The sequence below is a fragment of the Grammomys surdaster genome, unplaced genomic scaffold (assembly GCF_004785775.1).
Source record: "Grammomys surdaster isolate TR1022 unplaced genomic scaffold, NIH_TR_1.0 342, whole genome shotgun sequence".
Taxonomy (NCBI): Eukaryota; Metazoa; Chordata; class Mammalia; order Rodentia; family Muridae; genus Grammomys; species Grammomys surdaster.
This window is the reverse complement of record NW_021604761.1, coordinates 1,725,706-1,739,045: the sequence shown is the minus strand read 5'-3', so window position 1 is coordinate 1,739,045 and position 13,340 is coordinate 1,725,706. Positions and strand designations below refer to the sequence as shown.

At 46.2% G+C, this 13,340-nt stretch overlaps 1 protein-coding gene across 3 annotated transcripts in view; it reads right to left on the bottom strand.

The window, feature by feature from the left end:
* Nucleotides 1-623: 623 nt before the first annotated feature.
* The window catches only part of LOC114630641 (apolipoprotein L3-like), a 38,488-nt gene continuing 25,771 nt past the window's right edge, over nt 624-13,340 (bottom strand). For all 3 annotated transcript variants that reach the window (XM_028778908.1, XM_028778910.1, XM_028778909.1), the window contains exons 3-6: nt 11,824-11,922; nt 9,758-10,012; nt 5,793-5,913; nt 624-3,250 (exon numbers count right to left, since the gene is read on the bottom strand). In XM_028778908.1, the coding sequence (XP_028634741.1) occupies nt 2,422-3,250; nt 5,793-5,913; nt 9,758-9,779 (972 nt within the window). In that variant the 5' untranslated portion in view covers nt 9,780-10,012; nt 11,824-11,922 and the 3' untranslated portion in view covers nt 624-2,421. The remainder of the gene's footprint in view (nt 3,251-5,792; nt 5,914-9,757; nt 10,013-11,823; nt 11,923-13,340) is intronic.

Genomic DNA, 13,340 nt, shown 5'->3' with positions numbered 1-13,340 from the left:
CTTAGGAGTGTGGGTTCACCACTGGTTTTGTGTGATAACCTAAGGCTGACTTCCTAAATTCTTCTCTGCATACCCATGTGTTTGTGGGTTCAGCATGGTGTTTAAGAAAACAAATTCTGCCACCTCAGGCTCAGGGCACTTCCAGAGATTACTCTCCATCCTTCTGAACTCTGACCAGCCCTGTCTCTCTTCACAAGCACCTGCCTCTCCTCACCCCTCAGCACAGATCTGGGCTCTGGAGTGGTTGAGGCTGACAGTGGTCTTCTGAAGTTAGAGAACATGGCATTTGGAATGTGCCTTTACCTGGAACCATCCTGCACTGCCTCCTCTCAGAAGTTCCCAGCATCCTCCATGGCACAGTCCACTACCTCATGCCTCGCCTTCACGCCCCCTTTGGTTGAGGAAACAAAGTCCTTTTCTCTACCAGAGACCTAGAGCTGGATGGCTGTGTGACATCTCTGCTCTGTTCCAGGAGAAGTGTTTGATAGAAGCCAGGTACCAGAGACTTAAATAACCCTTCCTTCTGGGGCCTATTTCACTTTACACGAGTATTACTGGGGTTGATTACCATGTCCTCACAGCTTGAGGGAGGGAGAGCAAGTAACTACTCAGCAACTAAACACTACGGTTTGCAACACATTTATTTCACCATTTGATTGGAGTTTTACAATCATTCCCTAAACACAAATCTTTCCCCATCTTTCAAATCAGTCTGTGATTACAAGTGTCATGCGAGGCTGTACTGTCATTTTGTAGATGGGGAGCCTGGCTGAGGAAGAGGCATTGGCTTTATTCCACAACTCAGAGACTGAGCCAAGAGGCAGCCAAGATAGATCCTTAAGATACAAGACAATAGCGACCATGCTTCCTTGTAGGGAGATATTTGTTGCTATATTCTACAAATATTTTCTTACTTTTGATTTTTTCGTCTTTCATCAGCATGACTGCAGCTTGGCAGAGAAAAGCACAGTGAGATGCAGGACCATGCAAACATCTGCTGAGCCACAGGTCCATCCAGGACAGGACCATGTAAATGTCTGCTGAGCCACAGGCCCACCATGACGGGTTCCCTTGATAAGTGAGGAATTGGCTGGAACATTCATAGACCCCTGAACAGGGTGGCAGGGATTAGGACACCCTCATGCCTCTATCTCTAAGTCCTGGGACAGAAGCAGAGCCCATCCCATTTGTACATGAGGAAGATCTGCTAGGCAACTGCTCAGCATGTTCTGTGACAACACAAGAATGTCAGGAAAATGGTTGACACCTCAGTGCTCAGGCCTCTTCCAATACTAGGGGTTGCAAGTGACTGCTTTTATTCCATTTTTCAAGACCAGCCAGTTAACATTCACTGAACACAAGACTATAGAACATAAGAGGACAGGAGCCCAGTGATGTGAGATACTACCTTGGCCAGCAAGCCTCCACAGATTGAGAAGGAGCTGAGAGCCATATGCCCAGTCTCCTGTCACAGAAGTGTTGACTTTATCTCCATTCCATACACTGTTTGATGCCTTATGTGATCTGCCTTGACTCTCACTCTGGCTCTCTCCATATTCTGCTCCCCAGGCTTCCTGACTTCTCATTGCCTGTACTGTACAGCCCTCCCTGACCACACCCACCATGTTACAGTCCCCTTCCCCACACTCTAGGACACTCTGATCCCCCGTTTTTACTTTTTTTTTTATTTCTGACAAGCATCTTGGTAAGTAACAGCTAATTTGAAAGGTTACATACTATATGATTTCAAATCTGTGGCACTCTAGACTCTTGTCAACACCCAAAGATTGTTTAGCACAAGCAATGAACTCTATACTATATACTGTATAATATAGCCAATAATATATCAGTACTATGGTACAGGCATGTAAATCCAAACACTTTGGGAAACCATCATAAGTTTCTGGTCTACCTAGAAATTACAGGCCAGCTACATGATAAAGCCATAATCAATCTTTAAAAATCCTATAAAAAGCACTTTCTGCTTTCTGAATTTGAAACTGCTTACAAACCACTCCCCCACAAAAAAATCTATGAAAATAAAGTTCAGCAAAACAGACCCACTCAAACAATATCATATCTCAGATAGCTAAGTATTTAGCAAATCCAGAAGAAGACCAGGGGCAGATACCACAGATGTTAAGATTTAGCAGGGTATTATTAGAGTGATGGATGCTGATTTGTCTGCAGACTCTCCATCCTGGTGGAAGTCTGATACACTTTTTAAACTTCAGTTTGCTCTTCTGGGATCCCTGGCCATCTGCATTTACCTCACTCTGCTCAGCCAGAGAAATTCAAACTCCTCAACTATCTTTTCCATAGACTTGAACTCAGGTGTTTTCCATTGTTACAACATGCTTCTATTGTCCCCAACCCTGTACATGTCATCTCCTCTGAACTCTTAGCTGCTTGGAGGACGGATCACTGATGCAGGGCTGACTTCAGAGCATTGTAGAACTCCTGAAATACCTGCAGGTTCTCCTCCAGATTGAGAGCCAGGTCCCGCAGTGCTCTAGCTGACTCTGTTTTGGCCCCCTTATACAGATCCCTTGAATCGTCCACAAGGTGATACACATCCAATCCAAGGAACAAAGCTGTAAACACTCCTGACCTAATCCTGGCTCTTCTGGTCATGGGGAGAAGACGTTGGGCAGTGGATGTGAGGTTACTGGCCGCTGCTCCAGAGCTAGAGGTGGATCTGGCTGCTCTGATGGCTCGGATCTGATCCTTGAGGGTTTTGAAGGCATTGAATAATTCCAAACCTGTATTACAAAGCTTGACTGTGATCTTAGGCACAATCTTTAGAATCTCCTCAAGTATGCTCATGCTGGCTCCAACCAGTCTACTGGCTTCAGATTCATCTGACACTCTGTTTGATTCTTCCACAATGGTGGTCGTAAGACTAGTCACAGATGCTGCAGCTCCCAGACCCACTGAGGTTACTGAGAGTACCAGACTGGTCCCTGCTGTAAAGGGTGCCAGAGCCAAACCAAGGAGGCCCAGGACTCCAGAGGTAGTACCAACAGAGCTGGACACCACATTGGAGATGGTGCAGTCTTTGTTTACTTTGTCAAGATGGTCAGCCAGGTCTCGGAGCTTCCTGATATGGTCCTCTAGTTTCTTTTTCAACTCAGGAAACTCTTGCAAAAATCGCTCTTTCTGCTGCTCCCTTTGAGGTCTGTCATCTTCATCCGTGGGCTCCTGTGCTAAATGCTCCTTCAGAGCCTCACGCAGTGCAGCTTCCTCCTCGCTGTGACAGAAGGCAAGAGCATGAGGAAAACAGCTATGTTTTTTTAAAGATAAAAGCTTATTCAATCTTTACCTTCATACTACAAACCCAACAGGAAATAATTTTACAGGGATCCAAAACTTTCCACTGTACTGTGAACATTTGGTACATTCTAGAAGCCTACCATCCTTAGTCCACAGGGGTCAGTGTGTGAGGTAGAGTCAAGACACCTTAGTGAATGGCACTTGATAAAATGCCACCACTCAAGATCAATGTAATCTCTACCTGTGGGAACCATGTGATGAGCACAGAGATGTGGGATCAGAGCAAATTGTTTCTGAGAACTGTGTGTGTTGTGAGGGATGCACCCTTCTCAATAGTCTCCCCTCTACCATTGGATACTGGGAAGTCATCTGCATCCCCTGCAGCATCCAGCCTGCAGGAATGCCTGAGCTTGCCTGGGGAGCCCTGCAGAGGGAGATACAGACTGAGCATGCTCAGAGTGGACTCCTCCATCTGAAAGACTCCCAGACCTGAGCAGTCAACAGCTCCACATCTGACCTCATGGGACAGTACACAGTGACAGCACACTTGCTCTAAACGCTTTCATCAGGCCACCTGTGTCTGCTGGATACAGTGTTGGCATTAAGGTTAGCTTTGGATCCCATCTGCAGGAAACTTCATTAAATACCCATAAGTATTTCAATTGGGGAAATGAAGGGTCTGAGATACACTGTTTCCAAGGATTTTCTATAAAACTGCTCAACCTTAAAGAAAGGGGTGTGATGAGGACTTTTCTCCCATTTCTGACCTCCAGAGGAACTGGAAGCCTAAGCCATTGACTTAAGGAAGATTCCCATGAGGCCCATGTCCCTGGAACTGATCTATTGTTGTCCCTGTAAGGGATGGGCTGTCTTCTGCCCTCACTACCAGCTGGCCCTGAGTCCCCCACCCCTTGGCTTTGGAGAGTGGCTCCATCTCTCTCCCTTGGGGCAACAGTCCTGAGCAGTGTCCTCCTGGCTGCTGGAAGCTGTCTCAGGATGAATATTCTTCTGAGAATGGGCTTTCTGGTATTCAGGAGTCATGTGATTCATCACACACTCAGTGCAGGATACTTCACCCCAAGGACAAGAAATCTGAAGCCTGAAGCTCTCTCAGATGTGGCTGATGCCTGTCTTCATTGGTTCATTTGAACACTCTGTGCTATGTGATCAAAATCGTTGATGTGAGTTCTGAACTTTTTAAAATTTTCTCAATCCAATAGTTGACTTAGAATAGTCTTTCATTAAGAGCTGGTGTGAAAATGAGAAGGAAGGCTCACTGAGACTCTTTCATCCGACTTTATCATTTAACTGTTTCTGAGAATTCATTAAGAAACACAAGCCAATCCCTTAAGAGCCATGAGACCCTCCGGATTGTTTTGCCTGCTGCCTGCCCTTTTCATATGCCCACAGTTGTCCCCTTCCAGGCTGGAGCTCACAGGATCAGTGGCTGCCTGTGGTGACTGGGACAGGACAGCTGCTACCAATCTTGGCTCCACACTGACTGCCCCTCCTCACTAGTTCCTGACTCTCAACATGGCAGATTCATGTAGACAGAGATCACCAGGCTAATACATACCCTAGCTGATGTCAGTGTCTCCTTGGTACACCACAAGGCCAAGTGCAAAGAGGCAAGGGGCCTTGAGATCATCTGTAGTAATTAGAAGGACAATAATCCCCTGAATTTGTTCAAGACAAAAGGGGAAGCATTTTCCTCTGGTGTGGTGACATGGGATCTCCTGACATTCTCTACTTATGTGAATCATCCTCCAAACACACTGACTTTGGAAGGTGTCTGCAGCCATGTGTTCTTCCTGATATTTAGGCCACTCTGTATAGAACAGAAGAAATCCCTCAAATAACCCCTAAGAACTCTACAGTCTTTGAAGACAGTCTGTGGATGGCACACCCATGAACAGCCTTACACCCACATGAGGCATGACATCAGTGAATGCTCCTTCTCCCTTACATGTCTTCTGTTGGGCCCCTGACCATCCCCCTTTTTGTGTCTCCAACTCTCCCTCTCTTTCCAGCCCTGTCTTCCTAGTCTGATACCTACATCTCCATTCCAGGGTCACTCAGTCTCTCCTGACCCATGGCTGTGACCCTGGTCCTGGTCTCTCTGGGCTTTGCCAAGCTGACTTTCAGGAACACCCACTGTGTGCTGGTCCCATGCTGAGAATCCCACTGTGTGCTGGCCCCACAATGAAAAGCCCACATGGATGATTCTATCTTCTCACATTACAGTTCCACGGTGGTGGACATCAGGAAGTGGTAACTAACTTGTCAAGGTCACATAACTAGTGGGTGGCAGAAATTGTCCTGGGACCTTCAGCATCAACTTCTAGCAACCTGAGGTGATTTCCACCTGGAATAACATGTTGTAAACACTCCTCTTGGATAGTTGAGAAGGAAGGTCCATAACTCAAACCCCTGGGACTGTCTTGAGTGGGTATGCCTGACTAGGAAATAACCCTCATTCTCCTGTCTGGGGGTAGCACTCAGTGAACCCTGCAGGTCACCTTGACAACTCTGCTGCTTCCACAAATCCATTCCAGACTCCATCTTCAGTTATCAGGCTCTTCAGATCTGTTCTGCAGAGTACTTCTGTGAGAAAATCAGTGAGTTCTTCAACAACTCGACCTATAACCATTTATCAGGAAAATGAGGTCAGATGACAGTATGGGGTCCCATGAACCTCTATTGGTCTAGCCATCTCTCATTCACCTTCATCAGACCTGCTGATCTGGAAGCATACAGGTTAGAGTCCTTCCCTGCACCCATTTCCCTGCCCACTGAGTCCCCTGGAGCCTGTCCAGTTGCCCAGAGCTATGTGATATTCTCCTTCCCCTAGATTGCACTGTCCCACAATTTCTCTGTCTGCCTTCCCCTGCCTCCCAATCCCAACTGCTGGGAGACTTGCACTGCCCCCTGAGTTCCATTGTCCAACCCAAGGCTGCCCACAGAATCCTGCTGTACCAGGAACATTGAGGTTGTGTCCCCTTTCCAATAACTGCTACATCAGGAACCCCCAGGGACTACAGGATGGTTTAAGGCCAGAGTAAGGACACAGTCAACAAAAGCCAGGGCAATATGACACCTTCAGAGCACAGTTATAATACTACCAAAAGCTCTGGATATCCTAACACATCTGAAGCAAAAAGAAAAAAAAAGATTTGAAATCCAATTTTATAAGGATGATAGAGACTTTAAAGAGGAAATTATGAATCTCTTAAAGAAATAAAGGAAAATACAATCAAACAGACAGAGGTGTTTAAAGAGGAAACAAATAAACCTTAAAAAGAAATACATGAAAATACAATTAAAAAGGTAAAGGAAACAAAATTGTTGAAGACCTGAAATTCAAAACAGAAGCTGTATAGAAAGCACAAACTGAAGGAATCCTAAAGATGGAGCACTGAAGGAAGAGAACAGGAACTTCAGACACAAGCATCACCATCTGAATACAAGAGATGGAAGAGACAATCTCAGGCATAGAAGATACGACAGAAGAAATTGATGATCAGTAAAAAATAAATAAATAAATAAATAAATAAATCTCAAAGAATCATCACACAAAACATCCAGGGAATCCCGGTTCAGTTATGACCCCCAATGCATATGTAGAAGATCTTAGACTCAGCAAGCGTATTTGTAAACAGGAACTTTACAGAAATTAAGTGGTGAAGACCAAGCGATGCCATAAATATAAGGTATTACTCAGTGTGACTAGGGTCCTTGTGCCAGTGAGAGTCCAGATGTCTGTCCTCTATGATCACTCTGTCATTTCACTGTCTGTCATGTGTTCACACCTGTCTCTGTGTCTGCCTCCCTTTGCTTCTATTTTTTTACTATGACCCTGCTCCACACGTGCAGAGAGGACACCATGTGCAGAGGAAGTGACCCTGCTCCCTCTGCACACCAGGAAGAGGTGCTTACTGGGACCAACTTGCCAGATGTTCATCTTCCATTGCTGAGAAATAAAAGGCCACTTGTTGATGGCTCTTTTTTGAGCCACCACAAGTCTCTTACAGGTGAACACTGTGGTGCCAGTGTTTTCAAATGTGACTTCCATGCTGCTAGTAGGTTCTCCATTATCTCACTGGGTCAGTAGTAGAATTTTTAATAAAGGTAGAATGAGTATCAGTGTATATTCAACACGAGAAGGACTTGGGGCTCTCAAACCGATGAAAAGCATCCACGTCAGCTTTAACTACTGCAAAGTTCGTGACTCTAAAGCCATTAATACAAAGACAGCAGTGCCAGGTTTGGCTGCCAGCTTGGGATGTGCCCTTGTCACAATCAACTAGCTCAACAACTCTGTACACTGAAGCATTTCCTCTCTAGCAGCAAGAAAGATTGGGATTTTTCTCCCTTGACAGCCAAGCTAGAGCTTAGCTGGTCTTGACCAGACTGTACCGTCTCACTTTCCACTGCAGGGCAGGAGCCTCCCTTACTTCCTTAACCTCCTCGACTGTCATAGCTCCTCTGAGACACTGAGCTTCCTAAGACCAAATGCAAAGTGTGAAGCATTTGGCATTTCTTCCTGTCCCACTTGTTCTTTTCATTGTAGACAAAAGAGCACAGAGTCACTGCTAAGAAGTATCTGCAGTCAGTGTTATGCTGTGTTGAGCTTTTCCCCACCAAAGAAATTAGTCCATTGCCAGAGAGTGTGTTCACAGCCTGTAATGCAGCAGAGGGACATTTATCAGCTCCCAGCTGCAAGGACAATGAAAACATATGGTGACAGCTAGAGGTGGCAGGGGCTCTTACACTTTGAATGCTAGGGACACTCAGTCTTCATGAAGCATAACACACGCATTTAATGACCTTAAAGTGTGTGCCATTTGCCCCTGTTCACCTCACCTACTTGCCTGGGCCAGCCTGTACCTCCCCTGGAGTGCCTTCCTGTATCCCAACCAGTGACATGTCCTCCCTGGTTGTTGGCATTTAGGCTAGGCTCTGCTCCACTGTAACCTGGAACCAGCCACACTTGCCTGACTCACTCTAAAGGGGGATACCTGCCCCCTCCTCTCTCTCTTGCTCTCTTGCCCTTGCTCCAGCTCCTTAACCCCTCTCTCTTGATTCTCCTGGCACCTCTCTTTCCATGTGCTCATGGCCAGCCTCTATGCCTCTACACTTCTTCTCTCTCTCTCTCTCTCTCTCTCTCTCTCTCTCTGCCTTTCTCTGTCTCTATTACCCTCTTAACGCCTTGCCCTATGACCTGAATAAACTATTCTATACTATAATGTCCATCCCTGTGAATGGTCCCTCAGGGGGAAAGGATGCCTCATCGTGGGCTGGCAGTGTCACCTACTTCCCCCACACCCAGCTGCATATGCACCAAAGATACCTCTTCTTTTCTTTCGTCTTATAAAACACAACACTGGTCCTTTACTCTCTCTTCATGCTTGTGGTATCTGAGGGCCTCAGTGGTGTCTCTACCACTGCACAGCCTTCAGGACATCACATGTGGAGAGCAGCCTCTTGGAACTCTTAACTGGGCAGGCAACCCTAGCTCCATACATAAGGGGACAAAACAGAGGCCTAGCTAAGGGTGACAAACCCCATGTCACAAAGCGCTCAGAGCAGAGAGGTGAGGGAAACAGGAGCCTTGTCTCTGGATGGAAGACTAATCCTGTGGATTTAACACTTCTGGCCCCCTTTCCTTCACTAGAGCCCACTCTACTGCAGTCTGCCCTCCTGTTAGGTGAGGCCTGTGCAATGGTCCTGGGGACAGTGCAGAGCCCATCGTTCATCCATTACCTGCTTCCCCTCCACACCTGCACACACAAGACAGCCTTGGCTTCATCCTCTGTCCTCCACAGGCTAGGCAGAGGCTAGGTGAGAACCAAGGAGTGTCACCTCTCACTTACGTGCTCAGCCTCTTTGAGGCACCTTAGAATAGTCACTTTCTGTTACACCTCAGTTTTCTTTAGGGCTTAGCACAGCATAGCCAGGCAAAGCTGTGCTGAAACCAATTAGGTGTTCTGTACATCTCAATCAAAACCTCCTTCTCTTTGGTTCTTTTTTTTTAGGTTTTTCGACCAGGCTGGCCTCAAACTCAGAAATCAGCCTGCCTCTGCTTCCCAAGTGCTGGGATTAAAGGGGTACGCCACCACTGCCTGGCATTCTCTTCGGTTCAATAAGAGCACACCAAGGCCAGCGTGGTTGATGGCTCTGTGTTCAAGCCTCCTCCACTTCCTTTTTCTGTTTTGGAGCTCTCCAAAATGACTGAGCACAGATAAAACCTTGCCTTCTTGCTAGGGACGTCTACTCATGTCTTATTTGCCCTACAAGAAGGGTCAGGGTAGAGGAGAGAGAGGAGCAGACAGACCTCATGTGACTGAAGGTCCAGCCCTCCAGCTGCTGAGCCTCTGACCACTGCTCATCTTCCCTGAGCTCATCCACACATGGGACCATAATCCTTCTCCTCCAGAGACATTGAGAGGATGAACAGGTGGGGATAGTGTGCTCCCCAACTCACCAAGGAATCTTACTGCATCCATACTTGTATGTGTCCCAGCTGTCCTGAGCTGTGTGGATCCAGTCACCAAATGCACGTCTGAGACACAACCAGAGACAAGCTCTGGGCCTCATTTACACAGTGAAGGAAAGTGAAAGGAAAATATCTTGCTTGTGGCTCCTCATGATAAAAGAACCCACCAGGCATGATGCCTGCCAGGTACCACCCTGCTGATCAGCCATGGACAGGAGCTGATATGGAAACGTCTTCTCTGGCCTGGATAGGATAGAAACAGAGCCAAGAATGAAGGTCAGTGATGAAGCTTGAGCTAGGCTTCAGATTCCACGAAAAAGGAAAACATTTACTACTGAGATGGCAACAGATGCTTGGTCTCAAAAAAGAGGAACTTGTGTTATGTGGATTTGTGGATAGGGAATAAACTTGGGACTTTCTATGTTAGTGGGCCTGTCCCAGTCTCTCTCTTTTCTTCTCTCTCTGTCTCTCTGTCTCTGTCTCTCTCTCTCTCCTCTCTCTGTGTTCATCTCTCTGTCTCTCTGTCTCTCTTTCTCTCTGTCTCTCTGACTCTGTCTCTCTGTCTCTGTCTCTCTCTGTGTTCATCTCTGTGTCTCTGTCTCTGTGTGTGTGTTCATCTTTCTGTCTCTGTCTCCCTCTGCCTCTATCTCTCTGTCTCTGTCTCTCTGTCTCTGTCTCTCTTTCAATCTCTCTCCATGAAATACTTGGATCAGATATGAGCTCTCAATTACTTCTCCTGCACATCCTTTCCGGCTGGCATGCTCCCTCACATCATGGTAACTAACCTTCCTCAAGTGTAAGCAACCCCCCATCAAATGCTTTTATAAGTTGCTTTGTTCATGGTGTCTTCTCACAGCAATAGAACAATAGCTAAGACACCTTGTACAACTCCCAAAATTTTCTATAGGAAATTATCCGTCATTCCTGTCTGATACTGTGCATGTACTATTGAATACATAAGGAGCAAAGGCCTTTCTTAGGGACACACAGACACCAGACACAGGACAGCAGACAGAGGCAGTTGGAAGATACAGAGAGAGAAGTAAATAGTTTAAATGGGGCTTGCTCTCGGTTTAGTTGACTCTGAAGGCAAGATTTGGTTTGTTTGTTTGTTTGTTTGTTTGTTTTCAGAGACAGGGTTTCTGTTTCTAACTAGCCCTGACTGTCCTGGACTTGCTTGGTAGATCAGGTTGGCCTTAAACTCACAAAGATCCACCTGCCTCTGCCTCCCAAATGGTGGGATTAAAGGCATGTGCCACCATGACCAGCTTGAGGACAAGATTCTTTAATGTGGTACTCCCAAGGGGCTTTATACTGAGACCTTGTCTTAGGGCAATGCTAGGGGTCAGGGGAGTAACAGATGAAGTTGCTTAAGTGTCTCTCCATGCTGGTTATTTCTTGGCTTGATTTCTGGCTCTGTATATTCTGTGGCTTTGCCAATGTATCAGTAAGGTCAAAAAATGCTGATTGGTGGGGAAAGAGAGCCTGTGGAGGAAAACTGAATTGATAGGAAAACAAAAGACTGGAGTTTGGCATGTGCGAGCTGAGCTGTCTGCTGAGCTTCAGAAAGCTGTCAGCTTGAACCCACGATTTGTCTTCAAGTCCCTGTTCCCTCAGAACCTCTCTCCAAGCAGAGGCTGGTCCTTGGCAACCAACAGTCTATCAAGGTCTTCCCTAGAGATAAAATTAATCAGAAGGAAGGTCCTCTGATCAGGTTTAAGTACATCCTTAGTGTGTCTTTCTGATGTGTCAATTGGGAAGAATGAGTGTTTAGAGGTTTGATTAGTTCTGTGATGGAAAATTTGGAGTTGACCCCTAGAATTTTTGCCAATCAGAGGTCAGAAAAGTGCGGGTTGTTTGTTCATTTTTCCCTGTGACCATTAGTGTCTGGAAATTCAAACCCAGTGTGATGGATATTTTAGGCTGTCAACTTGGCAAAATCGGTAATTAACTAAATCCTGAAAAGGAGGTGCACACCTATGAGGGATTTTTTTTTTTTAATTTGAAGTGGAAAGATCCATTTCTAATCTGAATCTTTGAGGTGGAAGTCCTACCTTTAATCCAGTGGTTGAGGCAGACAGAAACAACTGTAATCCAGATCTTTTGAGCAGGAAAAGCCACTTCTAGTCTGGGCCATGCTTTTTACTGGAAGCCTGCAAAGGACATGGAAGAAGGAAGTGTTTGTTGTTTGCCTGCTTGCTCTCATCTTACCAGCAAGTTCCTTCTTTCTCTGGCATTTCAGGCTCAGAGTCACTTCACCATGATGGTCTCCATGGGGCTTTCTTTCCCACCCTTGGGATGGGCAGGCCTCTACTTTAGCCACCAGGTAAAACTAGTCCCCAGACATTGCATATCCTGCCCTCTGCTCCCCACCTACAACTATGCATGTCCTTGGGTCTGGCTCTTTCCAAAGTGGCTATAGGACTCCAACCCTCCTCCCAAGAACTTCTGGCCTCAGAAACCCATATCCATGCTCTCATGCTTACAGACTGATGAACCAATCAGAGCAGTGAAGGGAAGCCTCTTGGCTGAACTTAGCTCAAGCTCTTCAGTGATGTATTCAGTACACTCATGGGTTTAGGCCTCATTTCCATACACGTCCAGTTATAGGAAGGCTAGACCCAGCGTCCACAGGCTCCACTCCCAACAGACATGTCCATCTGGACATTGACCAGCCACCAAGAGGAAACTCAGAGCTTCAGCCATCCCTTCACCAAGACATCCACCAACCACAAAACTGACCATCCAAGTGAATTGTCATCCCAGGAAACCCCTGAGGTCACCTGCCTGAACTCTGTCAGCTGGTTCTCTTTTGGCCTCCTCAGCTGTCTCTATCTGCCTTGAAGGCCCAAAAGCTCAACCTCTGCATACATCACTGTGCTGGTCTTTCATGAACAAAAGTTCATAGCCCAATAAAATAGAAAGGCATATTCCAGCTTCGCTTGTGTTTGGGTGTATCAGTTTTTCTTGGTCGATAATGGTTTCACTGGGGCTGTGTTTGCTTAGACCCTGTGAAAGTCAGACTGCACTAATGGTGGTGAAGTAGAGCACACACACACTTCAAAAAATGGAAATCTTTGATTTCCTAACCCTATATTCTTTATAAAGAGTACATAATAACACATACATCACAATTCACACTAAGGTGCTAGTATACTTAGGAAACTGAATGCATGTGTCCTCTACACAGCTTCCCTTCTAGGCAGAGGTGCGGGGTCACTGGGGTCTCAGAGCAGGAAATGGCAACAGAAACCTTGGCCAGGTGTGGTGTTGCATGCCTTTAATTCCAGCACTTGGCAGGCAGAGGCAGGGTGGATCTGTGAGTCTGAGACCAGCCTCACCTACATAGCGAGTTTCAGGACAGCCAGGGCTACATAAGAGAGATACCTTGTCTGAACAACAAATCTTTAAAAAAAAAAAAAGGAAGAAAAGAAGGAGAAAACAGAAACCTCAACCACAGTGATTCCATTGCTATAATCTCAGAATTCAGAAGGTATGAGCTGAAAGATGGAGATCTCAAGGCCAGCCTGGGCTACATAAATGAGAGCTTGTCTCAAACAGAAGATAAAAA